General features: G+C 51.1%; 1 protein-coding gene and 1 long non-coding RNA gene across 4 annotated transcripts in view; one reads left to right on the forward strand and one right to left on the reverse strand.

The window, feature by feature from the left end:
* Positions 1-24,304, reverse strand: part of SORL1 (sortilin related receptor 1) — a 171,382-nt gene extending 147,078 nt beyond the window's left edge. For all 3 annotated transcript variants that reach the window (XM_027036764.2, XM_027036763.2, XM_027036762.2), the window contains exons 1-2: positions 23,503-24,304; positions 6,037-6,153 (exon numbers count right to left, since the gene is read on the reverse strand). In XM_027036764.2, the coding sequence (XP_026892565.1) occupies positions 6,037-6,153; positions 23,503-23,778 (393 nt within the window). In that variant the 5' untranslated portion in view covers positions 23,779-24,304. The remainder of the gene's footprint in view (positions 1-6,036; positions 6,154-23,502) is intronic.
* Positions 15,543-18,770, forward strand: LOC113593222 (uncharacterized). The gene is made up of 3 exons (XR_003413311.2): positions 15,543-15,790; positions 18,145-18,291; positions 18,674-18,770. It is a non-coding gene; the product is annotated as an uncharacterized LOC113593222 (long non-coding RNA).
* Positions 24,305-26,396: the final 2,092 nt, after the last annotated feature.

Consider the following 26,396-nt stretch of genomic DNA (forward strand, 5'->3'; position numbering starts at 1 on the left):
CCTCTGCAGAGTAGCCCCAGAGATGAGAAAGAAAGCGCTGAGTGATTAAATATGCAGGGAGGTTAAATGCATAGGCACCAGATCCTTGGCCCAGTTGGCCTACGCTGGCTAATGCTACATACAGCTCGGGACAACAGCCACAGGAGCCGTGCCCGTGCCAGCGGTATTTTCTTCTCTCCTGCTTCCGGGTCTCTGGCTACCCAGTAACCACAGTAATAAAACAGAAGAATAACTGTCGTTCGCTGTGTGCTTACGAGGTGCCAGATCCTGTACCACCGTCCCGTGAAAGATCTCAGGTAGCTCTTACCACAGCCCTGCGTGGCAAATGCAATGATTAAAATCACTTTACAGATAAGGCATGGGGGGGGGGGGGGCTTACGTGATTAGTCACTTGCCAAAGCCACAGAGATAGTAAGCAGCAGCGTGGAATTGTGATCCAGGCTGCTTGCCTCCAAAGCCAGAAATCCCAAAGCCACTACACCTGGGGTAATAGATGGCGGAAGAGAAGCCGGCAGGTATTTTGCACCTAGACTTGCTACCTATGCAACGTGAAATTAACATAATCAGAGGATTCAAAACAAGGCTGGCTGATGAACCCAATATTAAGAATACTTAGTGAGCATTGGGGTAAGCGCTGAAGAAAAATGACAGGTGCATCCCAACAACAGCAGGAAGGACTGGACTAATCTCATAAGGGTATTGCCACCAGGCCCATTGATGCAACAGCAAACACGGTTTAAGGATCTGACAGGAGGCAAGGACTGTGCTAAGCACGAGATATACAGAGACAGGCCCTTTACACACGATGTAAGCATACAAATATTTGCAAACAATAACTCATGGAAACAATGAACTACACAAGGCAGGTACAAAGGAACGGAGAGTAGGGGCGCCTGGGTGGCGCAGTCGGTTAAGCGTCCGACTTCAGCCAGGTCACGATCTCGCGGTCTGTGGGTTCAAGCCCCGCGTCAGGCTCTGGGCTGATGGCTCAGAGCCTGGAGCCTGTTTCCGATTCTGTGTCTCCCTCTCTCTCTGCCCCTCCCCCGTTCATGCTCTGTCTCTCTCTGTCCCAAAAATAAATAAACGTTGAAAAAAAAAAAAATTCAAAGGAATGGAGAGTATATACAGGGCGTTAATATTTGTTAGATGTCAAGGTTAGAAGAGCACAGATAGAGCCTGTGCCCATATCTGGGCCACCGTGGAAGAAACCCTATTACGAACACTCATGTTTACACATGTGTGCTCCCAACTACCAAGCACACAGTAAGGGGCCACCATAAAAATGGCTTCAGAAATGCAGCAGGTTGAGAAGTTCGCAGATAATTTGAGTGGGTAAAAAGATAAAGTAGTTCTTTCTCACTTCCGTTCTCCTGACCCACAATGGACACTGAGACTCCCCGTTAGGTTCCCATGTCACAAGTAATAAACTAATGGCTTCTCAAAAAGGGAACTCAACCCCCTCCAGCTCCAACATCCCAAAAATGGATAATCCCCTATGTGTTACCTCCTCAGAAGCACACGTGATGATAAGTCATATTAGGGTAGCATTTTTCAGTATATGATATTCTTCGATATAAATTCTTGCTCAACTTTAAAAATTCTGTGGGTTAGCCTCCCTCGGCATACCCGAAACATCACAGGTACTCGGTAAAGATTTCTCGCATTAGTAAGTGTCATTATAGACCACAGAGCGAAGTAAATGAATGGATCCCATAAATGAATAAAAAAGAATGACAGCAATGAGTCAGTGAGTGAATGAAGAATTATTTCCATTTAAGAGATCACAAAGACTAAGACTCAGAGAAGTTCACGACCAGCCCAAGGTCATACAGCTAGTAAGTGACAAAACTTAACGGGTTCCTCCAGTCCCGGTTCCAGTTGTCTTTCCACTCTTGCAAGTTACTCTTCCAAGAGAACGTTCTCTTCTACGTACTTACGTCGCTCTGTTAAAGAGGAAGATCATACGCTGAATCTCCAGGCCGAGCAGTAGAAGTGCAGAAGAAGGGATAAAACACCAACTTTAACAAAATACAGGTCCTTTCTGGGATTCTCAGCCCCATTTCATACTCAGAGGTACAACAGCCCTCACTACCAAAAAGCTCTTCCTTAATACACACCTGCAAACAAACCCCATCTCTTTAGGACTTATACTTCTTAGAAGTTAAGACTAAGTATGTGAGGGTCCCTCCTACACCTCCAGGCTCTTGTAAAGGACTCATCAACCTTTCTTCCTTTCTCCAGGTTGAACAATCCCAACACGATCTTTTTATCCTTTTATCCTGTCCTTAGAATTCTTTTTTTTTTTTTAATATTTAATGTTTATTTATTTTTGAGAGACAGAGTGAGAGCAGGGAAGGGACAGAAAGAGAGGGAGGCACAGAATCCGAAGCAGGCTCCAGGCTCTGAGCTGTCGGCACAGAGCCTGACACATGGGCCTTGAACTCACAGACCGTGAGATCATGACCTGAGCCGAAGTCGGACGCTTAATCGACTGAGCCACCCAGGAGCCCCGATCCTGTCCTCATAATTCTTATTTCTATTGGATTAACCTAAACACTAAGCTCCATAGGGCAAAGCCCAGGCTGAGGGCTGTGCACAGCTATCCACCCTCCTCCACCCAGGAAGCCCGAAAAGGCCTCTACCAGCACACAGATAATGCCAAGAAGGCTGACGGCCTCATGGTCTCCGCACTGCACCCCCACCGGTACATTCTGGTTCAGTCTTGCCCCCAGGTGGTACCAGGCTGCCGACTCACTGCCCACTATGATCTCCAGGCGAATCCGGGCAAACACCCTGTGCCCACTCATCTTGTGCATCTACAGCATGGTCTTTCTCCAAGCACAGGTTTCTGCACTGATTGGTCCCCTCTGACTTCTCTAAGGCACTGCTCCCTAAGGAACAGAATACAACGTGGGGTGCCTGGGTGGCTCAGTCGGTTAAGCATCGAACTTCAGCCCAGGTCATGATCTCACAGTTCATGAGTTCAAGCCCCCCTGTGAGTGCACAGCCTGCTTGGGATTCTCTCTCTCTGCCCCTCCCCAACTTGCGCACACTCTCTCTCTCTCTCTCTCTCTCTCTCTCTCTCTCTCTCTCTCAAAAATAAACACACATTAAAAAAAAAAATTGCCTTTTGAAAAGAAAATACTCCTGGCTGCTGATTCACAGACCACACTTTGAGGAGCAAGGTTTTGCAAGCACTCTCTCATTGACAGATGAGAAGACCAAAAGAAGGTTAATGACTCGGCTCAAGGTCAGACTGCTCATGAACGGCAGAGCCAGGATCCAAACCCAGGCAGGCTGATTACAGAGCCAGAGCTCAGCCACACACCAGCTCCACGGGCTACCAAGTTCTGCCCTGTGACCGAGCTAGCAAGTACTGGCCCCGCTCCTCGGACAATGCTGGGGGACACCGATCATGTCGCACCACTCTGGGCACAAGGGCAGCAAGTCCTACCATTGCTAAAACCTTAGCTGGTGGATTCTGATCTTCCCTCGGACACTATCTCTGGAGAGCTCTTTGGCCAATGACATTGCACCGAGTGCGTCGTAAACTATGTCAGGACGGGGCAGAAACAAAGAGGGGGAAAGGACGAACAGAAACAACACCTAAACACCGAGTGTTTCCTTTCGTCGACCAGACTTATCAGAGAAAAGGACGGCATTCAGCTGTCATTCCTCATGCAACTTGCTACAAGTTCATCAGGACAGTTTTTTGTTTTGTCTTGTTTTTTTTTAATCTGTTTAAAAGCAAACCTTCCGGGATTTCAGATCCAGCCCTTTTGTATATGCTGAATATGTATGACTTGGCCGTTCTCTGACACGTCCCTCACTTGGGCAGGCTCTTTCCCTTCTGCCCTGCTGACGGGGCCTTATGAGCCGTGTTCCCAGTCTTCTTTGAAGAAAGTCTGGATCACTCCTATCCCGGCACCACCAACTCCAGCCTCTGAGTCATTATTTCTGCATTAACTTTTCACATCAGAACATCTCACTGCCAGCTGCCAAGGCTTCAACGTAGCCTGTACACAGACAGGGGAAATCTCTACCACTCCTATTTATGACCTCCAAGCATTGCGTTTCCTTTCCATTGAATCTTATCACGTATTTCATTACAGAATAGTTTATCACTTGGACTGTTCAATGGCTTCTTGGGAAGATACACCCAAATACTTAGCGTGAGAACCCGGGTTTGGGCAGAGTGGCAATTCGTGGGGTGACCGGCCATCCCGGTCCACCTCAGACTGAGGAGGCTCCCAGGATGTGGGACTTTGGGGGCCGAAGCACAGACAAGTTGGCCATGCCAGAAACACGACACTCTCACACAGACAGCGCGTGATCGGGCCTCCTTAGCCGCTGCTCTCCTCCCACAGACATGCCGAGCGACCTCATGCAGGCCACTTAATGTCTCCAGACTCCTGTCTGTCCAGCAAGGGCTTTTACCTATCTTACAAAAATAACAATAATAATAATAATCTAGATAAAGAATGTTTTTAATGTGTAAAAAACCCTAAGGAGGACTTCTCAACACAGTAGGGCAGAGAGCTGTTTCCTGTGAGATACATACATCCGCAGGTGCCTGTGGGCCTCACGGGACCGACGGCATCCATACGCTGCCATCTGTGTTTGCAAACCCTGATCACACTTACAAAGGGGCCGAAGCCCCTGCCCCCAAGTAAGTCCAGCTGTCCTCCAGAGCACTACACCCAACCTGGCTGTCAATACAGTGGTTTCCCACCCACCCCTGCCCAGCAGCCACCCTGGGCAAAGCGATGCATCACAGCCCTTCTGTTGCCCTCCCTGTCCATGGCTGCCTCACTTGTACCCACTAGGAAACAGCCCCCAGTGCTTCCTCCAGTCACCCACCTCGGAGCTCAGGTGACCCAGACAGCGGATACCCAGAGAGGGACCTCACTGAGACCAAATCTATACTCAAGAATCACAAGTGTATCCTTCAGGCCGATGGGACAGTACCAGCAAATTCAGCAGGAGGTTTCCTCTGGCCAAGGGGGCACAGGAAACAAAGCTCCACACTGTGTTTCTTTGTCCACAGATTTACCCTGTGGTGTGGTGACATCGGTCCCTGACCCAAGGCAGGGGCTGTTCCTCTTCCAGCACGGGGAAGTCTGGAGCGGGGGCCGCACTGCTGGGACTCAAGGACGAGCTCTGGCCCTCACATACGTTGTGCTTGACCCGCCCAAGTTATTTGTGAAAACCACACATGAGCTGCCAACTTGTAAGACTCAGCAGTTTTCACAGAAAAAGCCCGATCTCTGAGCTTCTCTCGGAGATCAGATCTGGCGACGCCGGGCCCTCCATGGCAACCAGAGCTGGGGCCGATGACAGCAGGCCCCTCCAAAGCACGCAAATCCCTTCTACTTCCTCGTGTCTCTAGGACACGGAGACCAAGGATCAATCACCATGTTCAAATTAACATACGGGGGAATGCCTCTTGAACCTGTATCTCTACCGAAGCGGGAAAACGACCCACAGGGTACGAGGAGGCCACACACGTCAAGAAAAACGGGAGAGATCGTTTTTCTCGGGGGGACATAAGAGTGTTGTAAATGTGGAGGCCACCCACCTGGTCTCTCGTGGGCCTTTGGGTCTGTGACCCCTGGTCTCACACATCCAAAGCACCTGGACGATTAAACGCTACCGAAAGCCAACCGTGGAAAGAATCGGAATCCACACCGCTCACCCAACCGTAAGGGGTTCCCTCGGGCTCCGCGGCAGACGCGCAGCCCCGCCCGGAATGCACTTCTCGCATTTCGTGGAGCAGACGCAACGAGCCAGATCATACCCTATCACTTCACAAAAGTAATCACACATCCCGTGGATCTCATTGCAAAACTGACCGCACTGCCCTCTGTTCGACCAGCAAGGGGGTATTTAGTACCTTCTAGAGTCTCTCCCCTGTTGTAAAACGTATCCCCATCCCTTCTCTAATTACCCGCTGTTTTCTCTGGCAGGATAACCCCACCAGATTCCAAAAGGGCGTGCTGGCGGCACAGGAGTGTGCAGAACACCACCAATACTTACGTCACTGCTCCTGGGCCTCGCCAGTGCCAGGCTGTCCCGGGCTAAGGCCACGATCACGTTGCTTTTCTCTCCGGCCCAGTGCACCACCATCTGATTGTGGGAGTCATTCAGGCTAACCTGAAAGAGGTCAAACCAACAAAGGCATTAGGACCCATGAGGAGCAAAGGCCGTAATGTTCTAAAGCAAGACTCCTCCTTTGTCACTCACAAATAGCTAAGGTTCTTAGATCTGGAACACTGGGCCAGGGCGGCCTATTTTTCCACCAATGCAGATGCCACCAGACACAACTTCCCCAAAAAAGAAACACGAATTCCTTGCTATTATAGATATAAATGGATTGCAAAAAAAAAAGCAACTTCTTCTCAGGCTCTCTCTGGCATCACCAATGACTTCGCTTATTCTTGTCTTCTGCGTAATCAATCTCTGGTCACTTTCATCCCCAACCCATACACAGGACGTGCACCCCCTAAGGCTTAAAACCAAAACACTGGAACATCTTCCTCATTCAGAAAAAGTGCTAAGGCCAGAAAGACCACAGGCTTTCAACTTTTTTTTTTGAATATTTTATTTATTTTTGAGAGAGAGACAGGAGTGTAAGCGGGAGAGGGGCAGAGAGAGAGGGAGACATGGAATCCAAAGCAGGCTCCAGGCGCTGAGCTGTCAGCACGGAGCCCGACGTGGGGCTTGAACCCACAAACTGTGAGATCACGACTTGAGCCGAAGTCGGACGCTTAACCGACTGAGCCACCCGGGGTTCCCCGAAAGACCACGTGCTTGCAAACATCTGTGCCACCGGGTGCTCCGGCTGGCTGGCCTAGAGGGGCCACTGCTCACCCTTAGGGCCTAACAAGGAGGAACAAGAGAAAAACATCATGGCACCGTTTTATTTAATTAGTTTTAGAGTGTCCCAGGCAAGGAAATCTTTTCCAGGACTCCCCAGAAATGACCTTTGGATTATTGCCAAGCAGTAGTTCCCAGACTCCTGGATTCTGTAAACCAGTAAATGAAAATAAATTAGAAAAGCCAACAGACGATTGGTTGGCCAACTCTGTTTTGCCACGTAGGGACGTTAACAAAAACAGCAGTCAGAGCCTGACTTGCTGGTCTCTGAACCGGTTTTTTCTGCTTCCTGAGGACACCGAAGACTGTTGCCCAGGCTGCCTTGCAGTGGGGTGTGGCCTGGGACTGACTGAAGGTGGCAGTGCCAACTAGCCCCAGCCCCCTCCCAGCCTTCTGCCTCTTCCTCATCTGCAGGCTCCGTCCGGGACTCCAGAGCCCCAAAGGAGAGTGGAACCACAAGCAGGAAGGAGCCCACGTCCCCGAGGAGAAAGCCCTCCCCTAATCAGTCACACTCATTTTGAACTCCCCACAGTTGGGCAACCCAATGACACCCCTGGGACTGCCAGGACTCGTCCGTTATGCAGTTAGCCCTCTTAAGCAACATAACCACCATCTACAATCACTGCCATTTTTTAAAGGAAGGACAGTTTCACACCGAAAACAGAGTAAGGATCTATCTCAGAACAAAGAACAGTTCGTCCGAGAGTCCCACTTTATGAAAAACCAACTACGTTACTTTTATTCATCCTACTTCACCAGACACCGATGGATCGTTCAAGGGCTGGCATCTCCCAACCCCCGAGCTAACATTTCACCCCCTCCGTGTGATGAGCAAACCAAGGATCGTACTAACAAAAATGCCGTGAGCTCGTGTTAATGGTCAGAATCAGGGCAAACCACCGCCCGCCTCCCCCCCACCAGGCCCCAACAGTCAGGAGAGTGCATGCTCCCTCTTGCGGAGCAACGTCGTGGAGAAGCCTCTTGCTTCTCCAGCCTCAGCTGTCTTGGGCACGCGTAGAAGGATCAAGATCCTGGGCTCTGGGTAGTCTCTGCAGAGCCCACTTATACACACACCCCACCACCCTCACCTCTCGGGCTGATGAAAAGTCCAAGCCTGAGCTGCGGTGCCCTCTGAGCTGTCTTCCTATCAAGGTTCTGCAGCAGAAAACCCTCCCCTTCCCACACCTCCTTTCTCCTTTCTGTTCCTTACCCCGCCACCGCCCTAGCTTTCCCCACCCCCTCCTTGAGGTGCTCCCAGATGTCACAGGGGAGACAGAAAACAACAGTGCCATAAACCTGGCAGACAAGATGACAAAGGAGCTAATCCTTAACTACTTTGCTTTGGCTCTTGAGCGCCCGCGTCTAATTTGATCTATCGGAAATGAGACCTCTTTCAAGAAAAGACCTTTGATATGTTTTTAGGAAAACATGTCATTCCAAAATGTCCCTTCTCATTCCCAGAGGTAAGTCCAGGCGACCATCAAGCGAGAGGTACAAATAAAAAAGGGAAAGAAGTAAATAATTTAACCCAGAATGCTAGAGGGGAAAAGAGCAGCTAAGATTGGAATCTCCACCAGTAACTCATGCCTTACCTCCAGCCTTCCTGTTCCCCCACCTCTCCCCTTCCAGCTCATGCCTCTGGGAAGAATCTAGAAGCATCTACAGATCAGAAGCCCACTAGCACAGGTGCCCTCGGAATTCAGGCTACAAGCCTTTCCCCTCCAAAAACATTCCCACCCTTAGAACCAGAGGGGAATAAACACAGAACGTACGCAAACATCGATACAATAAAGGATTCGGAACCTACGAGAATCACCCAAGTTCTCAGGGTCGGGGATGAAAGAGCCCACCAATATTTAACTTGAGCAACCTCAGCACGGTCCCCTGTGGCAGGTGACAATCAAATCACACTGGGAATAGGTGACAAAGCCTTCAGTGAGGAGAGTAGGAAAGAGGTCTCAATGCTCCTTGCTGAAGTCTTTCTACTCAGAGGACATAAGATTTATGAGGCCCCCTCCACCAGTCCTAACAGAGGTGAAGGGGTGAGAGCGGCACAAAGGACGAGCATCACAACGTCCAAGGGCTTTCTTACAAAGGAAGTCGAAGGCAAGCCTGGAGAAACACCTTAAAAAAAAAAAAAAAAAAAAGACTTGATAAATGAGACACAGTTAATTGGAGCTGGAAAAGCAGCAGGGAGGGGCCGAGGTCTCCCCTCAGAAAGCAGAGAAAAATCGCATGCCAGAAAAATCTCCCCACACAGAAACAGCATCATCAACAACCAACAGCACTTGGGAGGTGCTTCAGCACCCCCCGCACCCCCGCTAGGCTCACAGACAGCTCTTTCAGGCCCGAGAGGTCACCTGATCAGGGGCTCCCAAACCCAGCTGACAGAACCCACCCCAGACTCTGGGATTCAGACCCCCTGACTGGGGCCCAGAAATTCATCTTTTTAAAAGACACGCTCCAGGCGTCCATAATGCAGCTTCTTTGGGGAGCAATGAATCTAGTCCATTCCACTCCTAGGACCTGCGACCAAACTCGTGGTAACTAGAAGACTCACTCTTTGGAGCGCCTGGGCGGCTCAGCCGCTTGAGCGGCTGACTTTGGCTTCAGGGTGTGATCTCACAGTTCCCAAGTTCAAGCCCCGCATCAGGCTCAATGCTATCCGCATAGAGCCTGCTTTGGATCCCCTGTCCCCGTGTCTCTCTCTCTGCCCCTCCCTCGCTCATGCTCACTCGCAGGCACGTGAGCGCTCTCTCTCTCTCTTTTTCAAAAATGTATAAACGTTGAAAAAGAAAAAAAGACTCACTCTTTTTGGGAGGAGGCCGTCTTTGGGTAGTCTGGAGTAGTTGTTACAATTCTATGATCCTATATATGGCACAACGTGGATAAACCTCAAAAAAAGACTACACTAGTGGAAGCAGTCAGACACAAAAGGTCACACATGGCATGAGCCCATTTACATGAAATATGCAGAATGAGTAAATCCATACAGATAGAAAGTAGACTGCTGGTTGCCAGGGGCTGGGGGGAAAGGGAAACAGGAAGTAACCATTTACTAGGTGAGGGGTTTTATTTTCGTTTAGAGCGATGGAAACGGCTTGCAATTAGACAGGGGTGGTAGCCACATAACACTGTCAATGTCCTACACACCATTGAACTACTCACTTTAAAATGGTTGATTTTGGGGTGCATGGGTGGCTCAGTCGGTTAAGCGTCCGACTTCGGCTCAGGTCATGATCTCACGGTTCGTGGGTTCGAGCCCCACGTTGGGCTCCGTGCTGACAGCTCAGAGCCTGGAGCCTGCTTCGGATTCTGTGCCTCTCTCTCTCTCTACCCCTCCCCTGCTCATGCTCTGCCTCTCCCTGTCACAAAAATAAATAAAAACATGGGGCACCTGGGTGGCTCAGTCAGTTAAGCAACCGGCTTCGGCTCAGGTCATGATCTCACGGTTCCTGAGTTCCAGCCCTGCGTTGGGCTCTGTGCTGGCAGCTCAGAGCCTGGAGCCTGTTTCGAAAGCTGTGTCTCCCTCTCTCTCTGATCCTCCCCGTTCATACTCTGTCTCTGTCTCAAAAAATAAACAAACATTATTAAAAAAAATTAATTAATTAAACAAAAACATTAAAGCATTAAAGAATAAATGCTACAAAAATTAATAATAAAATGGTTAATTTTATGTTATGTGAATTTCACCTCAATAACTTTTTATTTTATTTTATGTTTTTAATGCTTTTACTTATTCTTGACAGAGAGAGACAGAGCACGAGCAGGGAAGGAGCAGAAAGAGAGGGAGACACAGAATCCAAAGCAGGCTCCAGGCTCTGAGCTGTCAGCCCAGAGCCCGACGCGGGGCTTGAACCCACAGACCGCGAGATCATGACCCGAGCCGATGTCGGATGCTTCACCAGCTGAGCTCCCCAGGCACCCCCACCTCAATCATTTTTTTGTTAAGCCTGTATCGGTGACCTGTGAAGAACATCATACTTCCGAAGTGCTGATCTAATACCTAGAACTCCCACTCTTAACTGCTTTTTCGACTCATCTCGTTCTTTCTTTCCTGCTACCAAAATATGCAGTCAGAATGAGTCATAGAAGAGGCAGGCTGAGGAGTGGGTCTCTGGCCAAAGCAATCCTTCAAAGGGCCGTCAGCAGCATCCGCAGAGCCGCGGCATCCCCACAGTCCTCCTGGTCCCTGCTCCCAGGATCCCCAGTCCCCTGCTGGAGAATCAGCCTCAAGCTAGCATCCACTTCCAGCTCTCAACAATCCTCAGGACCCCCGCACACCTCAGTGCAAGCCACCCCCACGTTGTCTCTCAGCCCCCTCCGCCCGGCCCCTGGGGTGCCCTGGCGTTCGGAAGAGGTTAAATGATTTGCCTCATTATTCAGAGTGAAAAAAGGAATCTGGTACCGCCCCAGCCCCAAGCTCTGGGTTGTTATAAATAGAAAGGAGGACAAATAAATTGCTTGTTGTATGGAGGCCCTGACCGCTCCGGCCTTCCCCTACTGATGAAGGCACTGGGGCCTACTAGGTGCCAGGCATTCTTTGAGGCTCGTAAATGGTTTCTTCCCCCATCAAGAGGACACACAGCCCCTCTGGGGGAAATCAGTGTTGCAAGTCTGACCGGTGCGAAGAACCGTCAAAATACATAGACTCGCTGAAGCTTATTCAGGAGGATGGGGGCTGTTAATGGAACAGGCCCCATGTCACCTCCTTTCATTTCTTCTGCCATCACCTCTTTCAAAGTGGTCAAAGCCAAAGATCGGGATGTCCTAGACGGACACCCACAGCCTGTGGTCCTCACCACTCCTACACAGCTTCTTTCCAGCTCGAAGGATGAGGAGGACAAACAAGACAGTCTGGTTCACTCCTCCGCCTCAGCAGCAACGAAATTCGAAGAAGGATTTTTTAAATTCTACAATGAAGGATAAAGCAAATACCCTGTCCTTCAATTTCGAGGACAGGAGGCTGCTAAATCCCCTGGACTATAGGACAGGCCTGAGGAAACCAAAGACAGACTCCCGAGGCCCAAGAATAACAAGGTTTTGTCAAACCATCCATTTGCATGACCTAAATGCTAGGTGTGCAAATGGCCCCTCCGTGTCCTGAGTGTCCCCTTTCAGGACGGTGTCCTCACTATATTTAGCAAAGCTCATTATCCTCCCTGGGCGCTCCACCTCGGAAGGAGAGCTACGATCTAGTTTAAGAACTCCCTGCAGAGAGCCCCTGCTCAGCTCACACATTTGACTTCTCTGTTGGCTCAAGACGCTTCAGCCACAGAACTCATAAATGACTTTGCTGATAAATTCAGCTGCCCACTTTACAGATGAGCAAACAAACAGAGAATAACTCTGGGTGAAAAAAACGCATTTCATTACCACCTCCTTCACTGGGGTCATGAGCTCGCTTTAGAAAAGAGGTAGGTATGGGGCGCCTAGGTGGCTCACTCGGTTAAGCATCCAACTTCGGCTCAGGTCATGATCTCGCGGTCCGTGAGTTCAAGCCCCGCATCGGGCTCTGTGCTGATGGCTCGGAGCCTGGAGCCTGTTTCAGATTCTGTGTCTCCCTCTCTCTCTGACCCTCCCCTGTTCATGCTCTGTCTCTCTCTGTCTCAAAAATAAATAAACGTTATAAAAATTAAAAAAAAAAATAGAAAAGAGGTAGGGAGGTCGGTAGGGGGATATCTTTTGCTTTCCCTCTATCAAAAGGGTAATAATCATATTTTCAATGACTTACAATACCAGTTCAGAAAGATTGACCTGTATTTCTGACTGATCCTTGGCTAGAAGAATCTATCCACCACTGACCTATCTGTGGCACCCCCTCCTGGTGAACCCCACTTTGTCATTTGGCCAATAGCAGCCCCGCTATTCCAGGAGGGCTCCCTATTAAAAAGAACCTGTGAGGGGCGCCTGGGTGGCTCAGCCCATTGAGCGTCTAACTCTTGATTTCAGCTTAGATCATGACCCCAGGGTCCTTGGATCGAGCCCTGTGTTGGGCTCCACACCGACCATGGAGCCTACTTAAGATTCTCTCCCTCTCTCCCTGCCCCTTCCCCTACTCTCTCTAAATAATGAATTAATTAATGAATTCATTAAAATTTCTAAGAAACTGTAAAAAATCTGTCATGAAAATTAGCAGCCCCTAATTTACCAGGTGGTAAGAAAAAGAAGAAAATATCAGGCCAGAAAGAACCTCAGAGAACATCTAAACCAACTTGCACATTTTGCAGATGAGGTTAAGTCCACAGACAGAGTCAGAGGTGCTGTTCCACAGGCCCCCAGAGCAGGGCATTACAGGGAGAGGCTACAGCGAGCCAGCTCAGCAGCCGGCACAGGCTGCTGACCCCCTAAGCCAGGGCTAACCACAAATGAGGATTCGCCTAGGAACCCAAGCCATTTCTAAAAGCTCTTTAGAGGATGGCTCTACAACATGCACTTACCTTGCCCTGCCTCTTTGGTTTAGCAGCTTCACCACAAATCGCCCTCCACCTCGTTCATTCATAAATGTTTACTGAGCACTTACTATACAGCAAACGCCATGCCAGGCGTTAGGAAACAGAGGACTTCTGGGAGTGGGGCATAACCTCAGGTCAGGGAGAGGATGTGAGTGCCCAGAAGGCGTGACTTACAGTGGGGACCACAAAGATGAAGAGAAAGATGTTAGGAGAAACGGGATGGAGGAGAAAGATCCACACCGGGGGGGGGGAAGAGCAGAGCAAAAGCCAGGAGCTGGGAGGGACACGGGAACCGTCCCATTTGAAAAGCTGGAAGAAAATGAGTGCAACCAGGAGAGCCAAGGGGAGGGGAGAGTTCTATGAATCTCTAGGTTTTACAGGAGGAAAAGAGAGTTCACAGCAAACAGGCTGTAGATCCCTGGCTGCAAGCGAAGCTTTCGCTGGAGTATTTACAAGAGGCAAATGTGCCACAGTAAACTAGAGACAAGTCAGAGGCTTGGTTTTCAGTCTTGGTCTCTATGGTTTTAATAGCGGCAAGACGTTTGGTACGTCGCTATATCTTTCTGAGCCTTCAAATACCCATCTGTGAAATGAGAAGAATTCTTATCTTCCTGATTTTATGGAGCTGTTAGAAGTATCAAACAGGAAAAAAAGGGGGGGGGGGAGGCATCAAACGAGACGTTACCCGTGAATACGCTTCATAACCTGCAAAATGCTAAAACGTTATTTCCTCTTGTTGGTATGTTATTTACACCAAAATAAGCCATTCTTCACAAAATGGCTCTGTATAAAAAAATGAACATCAGCATCACCTAGGCTGGAATCCTGAGGCCTCAAGGGCCAACGATGACATCGTACATAGGACAATGATGAAAACGCCACACGCCTGAGCCTAGCTCAGAGCTCGCGGCCAGGAAGCCTTCCTCACCGCAATGTGGGGTAACCCAAGCTCCCGTTCCCGAGGCTCCAGTGCAGAGGTGGCACTGATTTCTAGAACTTTCCTTGCCCCAAAGGGACCACATTCAAATCATGCATCAAGCTCTCACCTTACCGGTGGCTCCTTTACCACACTGGGGAAGCTGAGAGAGAGGAGAACACATCCCATCCAGGGATGTGATCCAGGGTAATACGAGATGCCCCCTAAGCTCACAGGAGGGCAAGGCGCCCGTGGGAAGCCCCCCAGGCATCTCTCTGCGAGCTCAACGCCCCAGCTCAGAGCCAACCAGCCTTTCACCCCTGTCCCAGCCCAGGGGACTAAATATATACAGATGAGGTAAGGCATAGGTGCACTGTCTCCTGTGACGCAAAGAACTGAGCACAGGTTTCAAACGCTTCCCGTCTCCCCAAAAGCTCCCACGGTGTCACCGGCTGCTCTCCCACCTCCACTCTGTCCCCACACCCTGCTGTCAGCAGGTTCCTCTGCGGGGATCCTTAGGCAGGCCAGCACTGGCCTTTCTTCCCAGGTCCCCGGAGCAGACCCTCATGGAACTGCCTTGCACACAACCCCTGGGCTAACGAGAAACAGGGTCCTCCACTACCTGGACCACTACCCCATATACAACTCATCTCAGAGGCACTCACTTGAGTGTCCACAGTGACAGTCTCCAAACCAGCCTTTCATCCAAGGCTGCCTTGACAATTTTTTTAATGTTTATTTATTTTGGGGGGGGGAGGGGTGGTGGACACAATCCGAAACAGGCTCCAGGCCCTGAGCTGTCAGCACAAGCCCGACGACGCAGGGCTCGAACTCACAAACGGTGAGATCATGACCTGAGCCAAAGTCGGACATTTAACCGACTGAGCCACCCAGCCTCCCCGACCCAAGGCTGCTTTGAACCCTGGCCCTCCTGGTTCAATGAGATCATCCCAGCTTTTCCCGATTTCTTCTGGGCACAGAGGTTTCCTAAGAGTTCAAATCCATCACAACACTCCTCAGCTGCCCCCCCACCCCCCCACCCCCCACCCCCGCCCCTGCCGCCGGCAGAGTGAAATGGATCTCACCCCAGCACCAGCTAGCGTCTTAAATTCAGGATCCACTCCTTGGCTCAAACCCACATTTATTTTACGTAAGAATCACCCTAGCCATCTTCCCCCACACTCTGATCCACAGTTATTTGGGGAAGGAAAGTTTCTACTGAACAGGCTAGTCTCTTTTCTAAAACACGGAAGCCACGTTACTTTCTTGATTTAAAAAACCAACAAGGGGGCGGGGGGAGGGGGTTGAATAAATAATAAACAGCACGTCGGCCCCCGCGCGGCGCAAAACGCCTATAAGTACATCTTTTTATTGCCCTTGTCTGCCATTCAGATTTGGGACATAATCACATCAGCCTGCCTTTCTGAGAATTCGTAGCTGTGTTTTTAATCTAATTCCGGGGACTGGAGATAAATCATCGTGAAGGGTCCCGATTTTCCGAGCCAAGAGCTTGCAGCGGCAGGAACAGCGATGGCATGCTAAGGTAAGGGGCCGGCCGGGAAGGGGGGGGTGGGGGCCCACATGCAGTGATGAAGACCACACGCCCGTGATGTTTGTCTTCGTGCCAGCCTGCAGGGTCGCAGGGATGAAAGACAGACCCAGCTACGCGGAGGTAAATCAATAAGCACACAGGAAGCGGAGGGCAGGGGCGGGGAGGAGACGGCCCCCCCGGCGAGGCACGGCTTGCATCTTGCACCGCTCAACAGACACGCATGGTGTGTGCAACACCACCCCGGCAAAGCCCGGTACGAGGGAGCTGGGTGTGCAAGGCCATGTCACAGGTGAAGGCCCAGGGGTCAGCCTTCACGACCCAAGTGGCTAATGCCCAGAGGGGCCCCCCTCTCAGAGGAACGCTGCATCCACTGCACGCCCCGTGGCCGCTGATGCGTCCCGACCTGGGGAAGAGAGGCCACTGTCTCCCGACATCCAAGTTGGCAGTCGGCGGCCACCGAATCCTGGCTTTAGGCTACAGCCCTCGGCTCTTGCTTTGCTCCAGCCATTTGTGGCGGAAACAAGTGCTGGCCTCTGCTGTCACCACGGCTTCTCTCCTGGGTGAGGCAGAGGTTGCCCAGTACTGCAAAAGGCAGGCCTCCCTCCATCCACTAAAGCTGTGCCTTCTAAGGGGCGCCTGGGTGGCCCAGTCGGTTGAAGGTCCGACTTTGGCCCAGGTCGTGCTCTCGCGGTTCATGGGTTCGAGACCCGCACCGGGCTCTGTGCCGCCAGCTTGGAGCTCAGAGCCTGAAGCCTGCTTCAGGGTCTGTGTCTCCCCCTAAATAAACATTTAAAAAAAAAATTTTTTTTTTTTAAAGCTATGCCTTCTAAAACAGTGGCCAAGGGCCACATGTGGCCGTTTCAACCTAAACTTAAATTGACTAAAAGTAAGTGAAAGAAAATAAATTCAGTTCTCAGTACTACCGGTCCTGTGCCAGTCGACACGCTGGACCACACAGACACAGAACGTCTCCGTGGCCGCAGGAAGGGCTAGCAAAGAGCACTGTGTGTGAAGACCGGGCTAGCAAAGAGCGCTGTGTGTGAAGACCGGGCTAGCAAAGAGCGCTGTGTGTGAAGACCTGCCGTGGGGCCAGGAAGACAGGGTCTTCCGGCTCTTGGCTGGCAGCAGTGACATGATCATGGACGTCACCACTGTTGCTAACAATGACCCCGTGGATAGCAGAATTTTGTGCTTATTTTTGACTCCCCACAATGGTCCTGATCGTTATGAAGTCCTATTTCTAGGGGACCCGCCCCAAAATGCACAAAGCATGCCTCGTGTGACAATCGAGACCTCAAGGTCTCACAGTAACATGAGAGACAATCCAAATCTTGATGCTGATCAGCCACCGACCCTGCCTTCTCTGATTTATAGCATCATCAGCCACTTCAATGCCAGAAGGCTGCCCATGCCACTTCTTCGAAGGCCCCAGGTCCACAGGTCGATAAACCAATCAATTAGGTCGAAATTAACTGTGGCTCATTTTAAACTGAGGGAAATTGATTTTTGCATCTACGTGGCTGGACTGAATATGCCATGTGCCAATGGATTCGGGTGTACCTAGAGAATACACGGGAAGGTTCTATGCGCAACAAAGTGAACGCCCTACCCCTAAGCAGCCCAGACCACTTATGAAGAAATACTAGCCCTCGATTATTCAAACCAAAATGTAGCGAGCTCTCCTTTACTGCCATTACAACTAACTCTTTTTTTTAAATGTTTTGAAAAGTTAACGTAATACCTCAGCTTGAAGAGATTTCTGTGCAGTTATCTCTCAATTATCGGCATCTGACTTGTTGTCGAAAATTCCATACGCCAAACTGGCTTTCCCTGAACACGTTTATGCCAGCCATTTCACAGATCAGCTACTCAAGAAAGCAAACTCATTTTAATATTCACCTAAGCAAAATTAACCAGGAGGGTAACCTGGTGCCTTAAATGAAAATAAATAAATACATACAGAGCAAAGGTAAATCGGTTACTTTTTGGATTACCTCCTTTCCAGGTTATTAGAATGTTCCCGTGTCTGCCCATGACTGGCTCCATCTACCTCCGGCCCTGGGATTGAACAATGGCAACACAAAGATGGCTGTCACCTCTAAGGAGGAACAGACCCAAACATGGCAATGAAATGCCCTGACAACATCCATCTTTGGCTGTGGGATATTAGTTTGCTCTTAGGACCTGCCTCCTGGATCCCGGGTCCCAGAGCAATTTATTAAACACGCCACTGACTTCATTTTGCAGAATATAAAGAAAATAGTCTCAAAACGAACATGAGCAAAACCAAGATCCGTGATGTCTACGTTCTGACGTTCTCGCGAACCTGGGCTCTTCCCCTCTAGGGAACGGCTCTCCAGCAGCTTGCCAAGAAACAAGAGCTACCATGCCGCTCTCCCGGCCTGCAGGAGCCCTGAGTGCAACGAGACCGCCTTTTCCTTCACCTGGCCTGGTGGAAAAGTGACAACCTATCTTACATTCTGACACTGCACGTAAGTCCCTACCTTTTAATAGTCATATACCATAAAGAACACCTTGGAGCCACAGCGAATCTCATTGCTCAATGGTATCAGCGGCTATGGATAACAGAAAGCCATCGATATTGCAAGTTCCAAATTTTCTGAACATACATGCCATACATGTGGGTACAATGTTTCTGGAAAGACATACAGAAAAACTAAGCACAGTGGCAGCACATAAACCGGGGACGCGAGAAAGAGGGAAATTTACTTCTCGCTATATTCTTGTAAACATGTATTACCCACTGAAGGCTAAATGAACCCACTGGAAGGCTTTTCATTCTCTCTGTTTACTTCTCCGGCTCCTCGCCCCTCCCCCATCCCTTCTTCCTCCCATTCCTTCCACCTCCCACAGCCTCCGCCCACCGTGCCCCAAGATGTACAAGCCCCTGATGAACTAAAGGGTGGCCAGAGCCTGAGCAAAGAGCCGCCCGCAAGAAGAAGAGATGCCAAGTGGAACCAGGAAGTTTTTCAAGGTCACGGCCTTTACCGACCCAACCCAACACCCCAGGCCAACTCTTCACCTACATAGAAGGCCCCGTGAAACAACAAATGCTTTGCCTTCTCGTCTTTTGGAAGCAAACAGGTCAAGCATCCTAACGTCAGAATCAACCCGCCGACTCTTTCCCAAGCAAGTGTATCATGCAAGAATCTACTCCAAAGAGATCTAAAGCCGTAAGTACCCCACCCCCAAAGGAGGCTCTTTGTCCCAGGGTCTTGTGCTGTAACAGACACTTTATTTTCAGTCTCAAATCAGGACATTGAATACTCCCTGGCCTCTAAAAAGCAGGAATTATGAAGAGAGAGCTCACTGGAAGGAAAATAAACCTGTAAATCCCGTTAGGCTTTGCGCTTCATTCCAAAGGATTTTTTCCCCAAAACAATACCATTAGCAATAATACCATGATAGCCCTAAAAGGGAGGCTTCTGTACGACAGAATCCCAGCTCTTTGTTCCACATAACCCCCAGGACAGCACAGCAAAATCAGGACTTCACTACCCTCACCACGGAGAGAGCCAACCCACTTTCCCTCTCCGTTTGTGGGCTCGCCATGGTCCTCCTCCTAAATACCTTTCCTGTAACTTGGATGTGCTTCCTACCCTCTGGGCTCCTCCTCTTCCAAGCAGGCAGTCGGTCCACAAATATTCATTAAGGGCTTCCCAAGTGCCAGCCACAGAGAAGAGAAAGGCTTGGTCCATGCCCTCAAGGAGCAAACAGGGAAATGAGACAAACAAGCAATTATAACACAAGGCAGTAAGTGCTGCAACCAAGTTCAAAAGAGCTCTTCCCACTGGCGCCTGCCTGGGAATGCTTGGAGGTGTTCCCCGGATGCCGAAGAAGGGAACAGGGGCTTTGCGAGCAAAGACAGGAGTGGGAGAAGACCATCTCAGGCAGAGGAAAAGCAAGCATGACGACACAGAGGCAGGGAGCAGGCGTCAAGTCTGGAAGAAAGTCAGTGTGGCAAGAACGATGGAGGCCCCCGTCTTCGACTTGGCGCTTTTGCGGCGGGGCTCAACCTCGGAACTCTGAACTTGGGACTTCGACTGGGCCCTTTTTTGGCGGGGCTCAACCTCGGAACTCTGAACCCAGAACAGAAAAGTCCTAATATCTGACAGCAACTTGTTTTCACTGCTCTTACCATACTTTATTATTACAAACATGCCCGTAAGGGATCACGACAGAAACCACTCTCCCACGTTCCAGAACATGAGGAGGAATATCGTCACAGGAACCACGCCTAGTTTGCTCCGTAGGTGAGTGGAGCCGGAGAAAAAGAGAACCAGCATTGCCTCCAACACAGTGCTCTTTCTCAGCTGCAGGCCAGCTATCTCCCTGCAGAAGCTCTCCTTCCCCTGTTCCCGAAGCCAGCGGCCTCAACGTCACCCCTACAGCTTCTCCGGTCAGACAGCTTCAGCTTCCAGCCCTAATCTGTGTTGCCAGGCATCTACTTAACCTCACTCGAAGGTCAGAGGGCAAGAAGCTGCAGTGGCTGAGCCCGATGACCCTTTATCCCTCCATCTCCCATGCCCTCCCGTATCACACAACCCACTAACATCCGACCTTAGGGTTGTAGCTGCTTTATTGTGTATTTTTGCTCCTGTCCAGCACGGTCACACGCCTGGATTTGCATCTGCTGTATCTACTCCCTTAAACTGAAAACTTTCTGGGGTGGGGGGGTGAGAGATGAACAATGTCCTGCCCTCCCTCATTTGCACGCCCGTCTCGATTTAGAACTGCACTCTCTTCCACGGGCCACTGTGGGAAAATATTGCAATTCCTCAGGTTAAAAGGAAGGGGAAAAAAAATAGTTACAAACAGAGAGGGAGGGAGGCAAACCATAAGACTCTCAAATACAGAGAAAAGTCTGAGGGTGGATGGGGGGTGGGGGAGAAGGGAAACGGGTGATGGGCTTGAGGAGGGCACTTGTTGGGATGAGCACTGGGTGTTGGAGGTAAGCGATGAACCACAGGAATCTACCCCCCCAAAACCAAGAACAGACTTTACGCACGGTATGTTAGCCAATTTGACAATAAATTATATTAAAAATAAATAGACGTTTAAAAAAACCTGAAAGGCGAGGGGAGGGGAGGAATGAAGTGAACTTGGCTTAGAGCTAGAAGCAGAAGGGACATATAATTTATAGTCCGCATCCTGACACTGGAGAGTGAAGGCAGCGCTTTCATAACCAGCACAGACAACTTACAAACTAGGTCTGTCCCAGGGAAAACAGAGGCGAATGGTCACCCTTGCTAGAAAGGTCATTCCAAATAGATGAGGGACTCCGGAGCTCCAAGAGGGGCGCGCCAAAGCCCTTCAGTCACCGACTCTTGTGTTTTCAGCCTGAAGGGGCTGTGCCAAACATGCTTGAGACAGATAGCCCAGTACCGGGAAGTTCTTCCTTCTACCTAACTCAGATCCTTAAAGATTCGAGTTAATCCCACTTTTATTAACCTCGGGGCCTCAGAGAAGAGAAAAACACTGCCCTGGGCCTTCGTGGTAGGAATTCCTCATTATGAGTTCGCCTGCTAGCTCTCCATTCCTCAACTGAACCAAACTCCATCTGGTTGGCTCAGAAATACAAAAGCGGAGGGTTTGAGAGTCATTCACAATGAGAACACGGTTCATCTTTAACTGGCCCCCCATCCCCAGGAGCCCTCACACACCAAACCCCAGCAAGAAATGGCACCTGTATGCATATTTTTGAGACTAAGAAGCTCTTTTTTTTTAATGTTTATTTATTTTTGAGAGAGAGAGAGAGAGACGCAGAATGCAAGCGGAGGAAGGGGAGAGAAAGTGAGGGAGACACAGAATCTGAAACAGGATCCAGGCTCTGAGCTGTCAGCACAGAGCCCGACGTGGGGCTCGAACTCATGAACCGCGAGATCGTGACCTGAGCCCTGAAGTCAGACCCTAACCGACTAAGCCACCAGGGCACCCCCTAGGAAGCTCTTCCCTCAGCCAAAACTATAGCTGCGGGGGACATGAGCTCCAGAAAGAATGGACTCCCACCCCTCCCCACTCCCAGCCCCCACAGAGCTGATTCAAGACAGCAGAGCTGGGTGGCTGTTAAGACTCAATGAACAAGGCAGTATCTCTTGTTTCCCCTCCCCCGCCCCCACCCAACATGGGGTGCTGCTGTCCCAGTTGAGAGCAAGGACCTTGCTGTTTTCTTTTCAACATACAAAAAGAAGTTTCAGATGGGGGTGGAGAGGGGAAGAAGGTCGGGACCCACAAACGAATCAAGCAGGCGGGCTCCGGCAGCCCTTGCCCGCAGCAGTTACATGCCCCCTTGGCACACGCTCTTTCCCAGGGACTGATGGTTGATGGAAATCAGATGCTCCCACCCACTTGCCACCATCCCAAGCCCCTCTGGAGCCGTATTTTTTTTTTTTTTTAATTTTAGAAAGCAGTTATTTAAGAAGCCTTGTATAAAGAGAGCACAACTATTTGATCACCCAAAGGTCACCGGGACAATGCCAACAAAAAACGAAACAGCAGGCAACTCTGCCCCACGTGACCTTGGGCTAGTCACTTCACCTTTCTCAGCTTGTGTTTCTTTATCGACAAAATGGCACAATCAGTGAGGTGGTTTATAAGGTTCTTCCTGGCTTCAGGGGTTGAATATTTAACTCTCTGTATTTCCTGAAGACATGGCTAAAGAAAATCAGTGAAGGGAGGCAGAACTCGGACTCATCTTTTAACTTCTACTTTAAATGGGAACATTTTGACTCTAGAAATCGTGCAATTTGCCATCTCCTCTGGCCCCACTTTCCCCCCACCCCCACCCGCACCCCCACCCCACCACTGACCTTCCAGCTCTGATGTCAACCTTAACCACACAGGGCTGGGAGTCTCGTGAGGCAAAGAACATGGTCAAATTAATTTCGCCAATGCTGATACTAACCCCCACAAACTCGGTTTGCTATTCCTAGCAGTAAGTCTGGCCATAAAAGTGAAATTCATGTTACTTATGAGCTAATAAACCCATTGCCTGGATAGACATAAATCAGTTACTGAATAATGCCCACCAAATTCTTGCAGTCTTTCAAAACCCCTAAGTGTCATGAGTTAATATCCCTGTCCAAAAATAAAGTCAGTATCTCAAAGGGGGAGGTGGAATGGATAGACCACCCCCCCCACCCCCCCGCAACCAACAACAACAAAATTCAGCCCTTACACAAACACACAGACGCACGCACACCCCTTGCTCTGACCACGGCAAGATAGTCAGCTTTCAGGTTTGCCCACCTTAATTGTGGTGCAGAAACCCCCTCCCCTGCCTGCTCTGTGTAAGTATCCTGCAACTGCAGGGTCCTCGCCTCCACTGCCAACTGACGATACACACTAAAGAAACCCCGTTTTTCAGCCACATGTAAAATGAAGCTGCACCCCTCCTCTACCTGCTGGAAACTACGCCGGTGTGCCCCCACCCCGGGGAAATGTGCACCGCACCCCGCGAGTTTACCTGGCAGACGTTTGCTAAAATCGACAGGAAGAAGGAAAGATCAATGCAATTCAAGTGCTGACGGTTGTACTCGTGCGAGGGGAGGAAAACACAAATGCAAGCCGGGAAGTCCCCAGTGGTGCCTGCACCTGGGAGGCCACCGCAGAGGATGGATGCGGGGCTGAGGAAGTGCGGGGAGAGGAAAGAGCCGGAGGAAGGCGGGTGGCCAGCCGCTCACCTGTCCGTACACCTTGATGGGCTCCGGCTGCAGGGCAGCGCTCCGTCTCCTCCGGAGCGGCTTCTCGTCCGCCCCCCGGGGCCCCCCGCGCGCCCACAGCCGCAGCTCGCGCGGCTCGCCCTGCACCACGCGGAAGCCCCGGTCCTGGGGCAAGGGCGCGCGGCCGCCGTGCAGCGTCTGCGTCCACACCTCGCACAGAGCCCCGGGCGGCAGCAGCGCGACCAGGGTGAATAGGAAGGGGAGTCGGGACTCCCTCCTGCTGCTCCGTGTCGCCATGTTCGGGCGAACGCTGCCGCAGGTGGCGCCGCCGCCAGGAGAGAATGTGCAGCGCGAGGCCGGGACGGCGGCTGGGCCGGGGCCGCGCGCGCCGCTCCCGGGGCTCCAGGCCGCCCGCGCCGCTCGGGGCCGCCCGCTGCGCCCGCCGCCGCCGCCGGGTCCCGCTCGGTTTGGCGCGGCGCCGTCACGTGTGCGGCTCGCAGCCGCGTCCCCCCTTCGCGCACTTTCTGCGCTCGGCGGCCTCGGCGCCACTCGGGCCCCTCCCCCGCGCGGGGATGGGGAAGTCAAGGCAGCGAGCGCCCGCGAGCGTGCGTCCCCTTGGCCCGCCGGCGGGCGCACCGAGTCGTCCTCCCTGCGGCGGTCGAGAGTTGTGTGGGGCTCGCTCGTCTTCCCCGGAGTTAGTTGCCTCCTCCGCAGGGTCGCGTCGAGGTCGCCCTAAACCGGTCTCCTTCCCTGACTGCACAGCCCCCGGTCCTGTCTCGCCGCACGACCACCTCCCCCGGCCCCCCGCCGCATCCCCACCTCGGCGGGAGAGCCCGGAGCCAAAGAAAACGAGCTCTGAGAAGGCAGAACACGGCAGCCGGCAAATTACGGTCCAGATGAACCCGCCCCCATTGTGAAATTCACACGGTTTCTACTACTCTGGGCATCAAAACCTATTTGAAGTGGCCACAGCCCTCCATCTAGCTCAACTGCCCAGGCCCCGAGCACAGTAAATACGCGCCGGCACAGAGGCAGTAAGAGCCAGGGACCATCCCAAAAGGGGACAAGCACGCAGTTATACAGTGGTTCCTTGCACACGTGAATGCCTGTGCCTGACACTGGGCCCCGGCACAGCGGCTTGCCTGTGACCCTCCAGGGTGACCAAGCACTGAGCCACCCTACCTACGCTGCTGCCAAACGGGCACAATATGCCAGTTCTCTCAGCCTGCGGCCAACACCTGCCGCAAGCCTCTAAAGCTTGTCACTGGGGGTGGGAGGGGACAGACACTCAAAAGAGGGAGGAGGACACAGGTTACAGCTCAATTCAGCTTAAAGATCCAGACCCTCTTTGAACCAGGAGATACAGTTCCTGCTGTTGGAACTATGGAGGCACACCCAAGGTAAACATGGATTTGCGGGTTCGTAGGAGCAGTCAAGACCTAATCCGCTGTGGCCTCCTCTCTTCCATTTTATATTTCACTGTGCTCAGGTCTCAGACCCTGGGTTTTGATAAGACTAAAGACAGAAGGAGCAAGGCTAAAAGATGAGGCCGCTTCTACGGTCGTCCAGTCCTTGGTTTAGAGGGAGCAGGGGGTGATCGGTTCAGTTCTCCCAAAATGCTCCTTGTTCTCAACAAACCACAGTAGCTTGATTTCTCCACCCTGCCCTAGAGTCCTCTCCGGTTAGCTTAACCGAGGCCCCCCTCCCCTGCCAAGCATCACCCTCCCAAAGGAGGGACAGCCTTTCCTCACCTCCTTAAACCCAGCATTCTGCCACCCTCCCCACCCCATGGCAGACTTGCTGGGGACCAGGCCTCAGGTTCTGCAGTCCCCTACCTCTTCCCAGCCCATTTTCTCCCCGAAGCAGGTTCCCCCCCAACCCCATCTTTCCGTCCATCTCAATACAATCACAGAACCACCTGGTTCTCCCCACCTAGCAGATCACTTATCCTCTGGGAAAGCCACGGAACCACTGCCAGCTCCCACCCCCAATCTAGACCAGTGATGTCTTGTCAGGGCCACCTTACCAGAAGCAGACCACCCTGTGGCCTCCCCAGACCAACAGCAAAGGCACTGCTACCCCCATTTAACCCCCAAGGATAAATGAGCGGAACACAGCTCAAGTCACAACACCGTGCAGATGATTCAATTATTGTTTTTTTTCCACGTACATATAACGAGAACTTCTCTACAAGAACAAGTGTCAGAGTCCCAGCAGCATGAGGATGGCAGCAGAAAACAGAGACACGGGTCCCTTAAGTGTGGATTTGAAGATAAGGAGCCGCTTTTCCCACACAAAACTGCCGGCTTGAGGCTCAGATGGCAATTTGCAAGGGCCAGCTACTTGCTGATTTTGATTCTGATATGCAACTTGGATGCAGGAAGCCTGGCAAGAATGCTCAAACATGGTTAATGTACTCCTTGAAAGTCCTCCTCTGTGGTCGTTATCTACATTCCAGGCCGTTCTCAGGTGGATAATCGGCAAAGCCAGAGACTGTGTATGCCCCGTAACCACAGGGCACGATGGAAAGCACACTGAATTTTGAGTTAGGAAATCTGCTTTCTAACTTGGAGGACTTGGCCGAATAAATTCCCCAAGCTTCAATTTTCTCATCTACAAAAAAAAGGACCTTAATCCGTATCTATCACACAAGACTGCTCAGAGTATCAGATAGAATCACATAGATAAAATAAAATAACTACGGTTGTAAAGGCCGCAGAAAGGAGTATTATGGACAAGTGGCATTAGAGACATGCATTCTAGTCCTGGCTTTGCAACCAAGTGACCATGTGATTTTTGTTCTGGTCATCTCGCCTGTCCGGGCGCTGGTTTCTTCATATGCGACATGAAAAGAGGTTTTGCAGCCCTGATTGTTCCCTGCCCGCTTCAGGACCCCCACCTGAGCATGAGATGGG

The sequence above is a fragment of the Acinonyx jubatus genome, chromosome D1, assembly GCF_027475565.1.
Source record: "Acinonyx jubatus isolate Ajub_Pintada_27869175 chromosome D1, VMU_Ajub_asm_v1.0, whole genome shotgun sequence".
Classification (NCBI taxonomy): domain Eukaryota; kingdom Metazoa; phylum Chordata; class Mammalia; order Carnivora; family Felidae; genus Acinonyx; species Acinonyx jubatus.